The sequence below is a fragment of the Cyclopterus lumpus genome, chromosome 10, assembly GCF_009769545.1.
Source record: "Cyclopterus lumpus isolate fCycLum1 chromosome 10, fCycLum1.pri, whole genome shotgun sequence".
In the NCBI taxonomy this organism is placed as follows: domain Eukaryota; kingdom Metazoa; phylum Chordata; class Actinopteri; order Perciformes; family Cyclopteridae; genus Cyclopterus; species Cyclopterus lumpus.
Window position 1 is genome coordinate 13380967 of NC_046975.1, and position 5323 is coordinate 13386289.

Sequence of the window (5323 nt, forward strand, 5' to 3'; positions counted from 1 at the left end):
ATTAGCCGGTTTAAAATGTTGCCACATTGACAGGATTAACCAAAACTAAAATGAAATTAGTTCAGACAATAAAACACATACCTACAAAAAAAACGATGATTAATGAACAGGCTGAGCCGATCTTTTAAAAGCCTACAAATATAAACCTCGCTGTCACTAAATGAATATGTTGGGCATTAGTTTGTTTAAGTACCGTAATGTGATAGCCGAAAGAGCCACCTGCCGCATCCGAACCCAACGCGCATTTGTCTGACAAGTTAGTGAAAATGTGATTATCTGGTCACTTTGGGCGCCCGTTACATTGAATCTGAGCGGTTAGCAGTTTCCAGAGCCCGGACAGTTTATCTGAAGTAGCCCATGGCCTTCCCTTGTCAGGTAATTTAATGTGGCACCGGCTACCAGCAACAAATAAGGCCACATAATCCTTTGCCATGCTCAATAGGTGCTGCCAGTGGTCAATTAGGCTGCTGTCCTTGTATTTTAAAGACAGACGCGATGGGTGTCATGTGCGTAATTACGCACGTGGATTTAACGGGTTTATTCTGTCTCAATAAACTCACACATGCCATATTTAATACAATCAACTGGAATGGCTTATTGAGTAAATGTTTAATGATTTTACATGATGTTTCTAGCTGTGAATAGTTAAGGCTTTAAATAATATATTGAAAAAGCATGTAATATTTTTTTTATTTCAACTTAAACATCTATAACATTGAGGAACAATGCAGGGGAATGTTGAAGAAATATAAAAGATTACCCTCCATGTTAGACTAGAGATTCTAATAAAAAGAAATATAAATTCAGACCGACATTTCTTCCTCTTGGTCATTCCTTTATAATACATACACGATGAATAGTCTTCAGGTTATAAAGCACTACCTAATAGCTTTCATCAAGTTGCCTGTACACTTATTATTCACGTATATTCTACATGTGTCAAGGATAGAGATGGAAGAGGGGACACAGACGGCAAGAGGACAAATGATGCACTTTGTTTCGCCTGAAAAGTGGTAATAGGCCGAGGCATCATTTCATCAGACCCTAAGGTGTGCAAAAAGTTTTTCCATCTGATATCATTTGTCACGAAAACTTATATAGTGAAGACATGAGGATGAGCGGAACAAAGACAGATAGCCAAACAGCAGTCGGTTGAAACGATAAAATATTAGATGTTCGTCACCAAAGACGTCTACATCTTCAGTTATCCCTGGTGCGATTATTTTACATATGCCATTTTAATAACCATAAAGCTGTCGCTTGCTCCTTACTCCCCGTTATGACAAAAAACGACAACATAAAATACTGACTCACTCAGAAGGTGCCATATTTAGCCATATATATAAAACAAGCTGACGCCGTTATGGGAAATATTGGTTATTGTGCCAAATGGTGGGACTACCATTAACATTCAATCAGTCATTCTGGTGCCAGCCAATGAATAGTGGAGAGGGATAGAGGGGGACGGAGCTGCTAAACTGAGCGTTTTGACGCGCAGAGAGGAGGAAGGACAGAGCGTCACATCTCTCCAAACGCCCATCAAACTTTCACCACAGCCTGTAGAGAGGACCCAGTCCTCTGAACGAGGCCTGTTAGAGACAACACGGACACGCTGGAATCGGGGCAGACGGCTGGACAGCGATGGAGACACTACTGGCGATTACTTTTGGTACAGTTTGAACGTGCTGCGATTCTCCCTGAAAATATCCTGTCCAGTGTTTTCGTCCTTTTGCGACAGAGCGACGGGGATGGAGCAAGCACCCAGCGCGCCGAGCCCTCCTCCAAAGCCGGTTCATCATGAGCCCATCAGCTTCGGCATCGACCAGATCCTGGGAGCCGGTACAGAGCCAGAAAATGGGCGCACGTCTGGAAGACAAAGTGGATCCGATTTAAGCAACGGGGACGGTTATTACAGTTTAGGTAGCCCGACCGGGGCCAGCGCGCCCTACACCGCGCTGTCTATCTCCCTCTCCGGTATAATGCCTCCGGTGGAGGCTTCAGGTTCATACGGGGAAAGCAGGACTCTGGGCTGCCGGGGAGTGATTCGAGTCCCGGCCCACAGACCCATGACAGCCCCGGGACCCCCGGCCCCTGTCCAGAGCGCTGTCCCGGGTTTTGGAGGACTGTGCTTCCCCTGGATAGGAAACCGGTTCGCCAAGGACAGAATATCAGGTAGACCAGCTGTAACATCTAACGGGTTCCCCTTATTAATAAGTTATTATGTTTAAAACATTAGTACAGGCTGCTGAATCATTGAAGACACCCCTGCCAAATATGTGTAAAGCGTTTACAGCCAGCTGGAATTTTGTGTACGTGTAATTGGCCTTAAACAAAGACAAACGACATCAGGGCACATGTTTTAAAATGTTTTTAAATAATGGCGAATACTACATTTACAGATTATTATTAACCGTCTTGTGTCAGCGTAAGTGACACAAGACGGTTATTTTAGGAATTTAAATATTTTCATTTCTACATCACAGATCAGAAATACGAACGCAGTTATGTACAATAATAAGGCTCTATTTTTATAGAACCAAATAGCATTGTTCTGTCATAATGTATTGCTGATAGTGAAAATCAACTACAATTAAATGAATTGGCTAAATTGAGGCATAACTAAGAATAAGCATATTATATGTTGTCAAATAATTGACTTCAGAAATTATAGAGACACGTAACATATAAATACTCTCAAATAAAAAATACTATCCAAAATAATACAATGTGATGTGTTTTTTCTGTATTTAATACAAGGTTAGGAAGATGAATCGAAGATGATCAGGAGCGTTTATTAGCAAAGGCCTTGTATGTGAAGAACATATAAATAGGCCAACAGACCTGCTGTAATTAGCAGGGCGGATATTATAAAATGAGTATTCGTTTATTTCTTATCATTATATTGTTTTCAATAGGCTACCTGGCCAGACTAATCTTTCACAATAAATTGCATCCCACATATTTCACATATGGCTTACACAGTCTAAATGGGGGATTATTGTCAAACAGGGCAGATATCTGTGATATATGGCCTCGAATTTCCATACAGAGTGGGGAGTGAATTAGTTTGCTGCAGTAGAAAATCTCGTCCTCCACTCACCGGGTTGTCTCTGTTTCTTGCAGCGGCTCTGGTGCCGTTCGCCGTTACGCGGCGGATAGGACACCCGTACCAGAACCGGACACCACCCAAACGGAAAAAGCCCCGCACGTCCTTCTCCAGAGTTCAGATCTGCGAGCTGGAGAAGCGCTTCCACCGGCAGAAGTACCTGGCGAGCGCCGAGCGGGCCGCCCTGGCCAAGAGTCTGAAGATGACAGACGCACAAGTGAAAACCTGGTTCCAGAACCGCAGGACCAAGTGGAGGTCAGTATAACATGTCACATCCACGTGGGACGTGTTCCATACTTAACATGTGTTACATCATCTCATCACAGCCCAGCCGGAGAAACCCGCAGCGTCCTTCGTCCGCTAAAAGTTACATGCAGTCGCCCTGTTCAAAAATCATACTTGTTCATCATAGTCCTCGTTCTACACATGACCCCTCGCGACATTACCTGAATTGACCCCGGGGACACGGAACCAAAACCCCACCGTTTAGACATAAACAGCAATTCATTAAAAAAAAACTGCTCTGGTATAGTTTATTATCGTCTTTTCTTAATTTCTTATTCTTCTTCGTCCTCTTCAATTAAGTAATGCAATAGAATTACTAATAAAGATAATTTTAAATCGTTATAAAAAATTACCAAAATGTAGTTGTTATGATTATTGGGGTATAATTAGTGAATTACTAATTTTCTTTGACCTCATTGTTCATGCTAAACAAACATTGACTTCCTTTCATCGCTGCACATTGTTTAGTTTTTTCTATTCTGAGAACTTGGTTTTATTCATCTGTTGGGAATGTTCACTCCTTTTAATTGTGCATAACTTCACGTTTTATCCATCTATTGATTTGTTTATTAATGTTTTTCTTCTTCTCCCGTCTTAATTCAGGAGACAAACAGCCGAGGAAAGGGAGGCTGAGCGTCAACAGGCCAATCGCCTCATCCTTCAGCTGCAGCAGTCCGCCCTCCAGAAGTCCCTCAGCGAATCAGCGGTGTCGGATCCACTGTGCGCCCATAACTCCTCCCTGTATGCCCTGCAGAACCTCCAGCCCTGGGCGGAGGAGAGGGAATAGACGCGACTCACACCGCTGTAATCAATAAGCATATGCTCTTATCCCTGGGAGGATAACTTAATTAAATTAGACCTACATGAGGACAGTGGGACTTACTTTGATCCATGCAATGGATAACAAAAATGTTGGACCAGATAAACTGAAGAATGGGTCCCAGCCATTTGAGTGGACGGTTGGCAAAATGGACCTGAAATGATGGTGAGTGATGTTTGTCTTGAAGCAGAAACCGAACTTTCTTGGAATAAATCTCGCAACTCTGTACTTGGGTACAAATCCAAACAGGAAACAGAACTTGTCTTTAAAAAGTGATTGTCCTCTTATGCTCTTACTTATTATGTGTATTAGAATAAGAGGAGACAGATATTTACCCCATATACCTAAAGGAGCCAATTCGTTCTCCACAGTGAGACACGGTTGAGAGTTTTGTGAAGGTCTTTCCTCTCAACACCTAACTCCTTATTATAAAAACAGACTTTGCAACGCTTTGAAAGGGTTGGCTCTTTTTTTTAGGGGAAGAACTCCATCCAGCCATATAAGGCAAGACCTACAACCCAACACGTAAACAATAGAGTATAGGACTTGAATACAAATGTTTTAAATAGGACTCGAAAAATTCAGATAAAAGCTGGTTCAGAGATTCTTTTTTAAATTGTTCTGGTGCTTAAACTTTCTTCTAATCTCATTTATAAATATACCCCCTCCAATGCACCGCACAGTCACCTGTACATACACAGGTGTGGTGTACCACCATAACCAAAAAAGTATGTCTAAAATGTTACATTATATGTCAGAAATGCCTTTGAGCGCATTAATAAAAGGAAAATAAATTGGAAAGAAGTGAAGAAAATATGAAAGAGACTGAGTTGTAATGAAGGGAGTGATGCATGTTCTGTGATGGTGGTGACGTTTATTTTTCTTTCATATGCACATTATCATGCTTTATTTGTGTGTCCTTCGGTTATCGAGGCACACATGTACAACTCTTTTTGTACTTTCATTGTATATGTGTAAATAACAATATAAACTGTTCTTGTGACCCTTTTTGCTCATGCTGTTTATGATGCACCATACACATAATTTAAAGGTTTTAATACGCAACAATCATAAGCTATGGAAAAAAAGAAAAATTATAGAGCGACAAAGTT

General features: G+C 41.4%; 1 protein-coding gene across 1 annotated transcript; it reads left to right on the forward strand.

Annotated features, from left to right (window-relative positions):
- The first annotated feature begins 1498 nt into the window (after positions 1 to 1498).
- On the forward strand, positions 1499 to 5292 carry LOC117737749 (T-cell leukemia homeobox protein 3-like). Its single transcript, XM_034543900.1, has 3 exons — positions 1499 to 2172; positions 3124 to 3361; positions 3995 to 5292. The coding sequence occupies exons 1-3, from the start codon at positions 1749 to 1751 to the stop codon at positions 4176 to 4178; spliced, it is 846 nt and encodes a 281-aa protein (XP_034399791.1). The 5' UTR covers positions 1499 to 1748; the 3' UTR covers positions 4179 to 5292.
- The last annotated feature ends 31 nt before the right edge of the window (positions 5293 to 5323 follow it).

Excerpts from the sequence above, each read along its gene's own strand:
- LOC117737749 (XM_034543900.1), top strand. The coding sequence starts at position 1,749 with ATGGAGCAAGCACCCAGCGCGCCGAGCCCTCCTCCAAAGCCGGTTCAT. Across the intron at positions 2,173-3,123 it reads CGCCAAGGACAGAATATCAG|CGGCTCTGGTGCCGTTCGCC; the intron begins GTAGACCAGCTG and ends TGTTTCTTGCAG. Across the intron at positions 3,362-3,994 it reads AACCGCAGGACCAAGTGGAG|GAGACAAACAGCCGAGGAAA; the intron begins GTCAGTATAACA and ends GTCTTAATTCAG.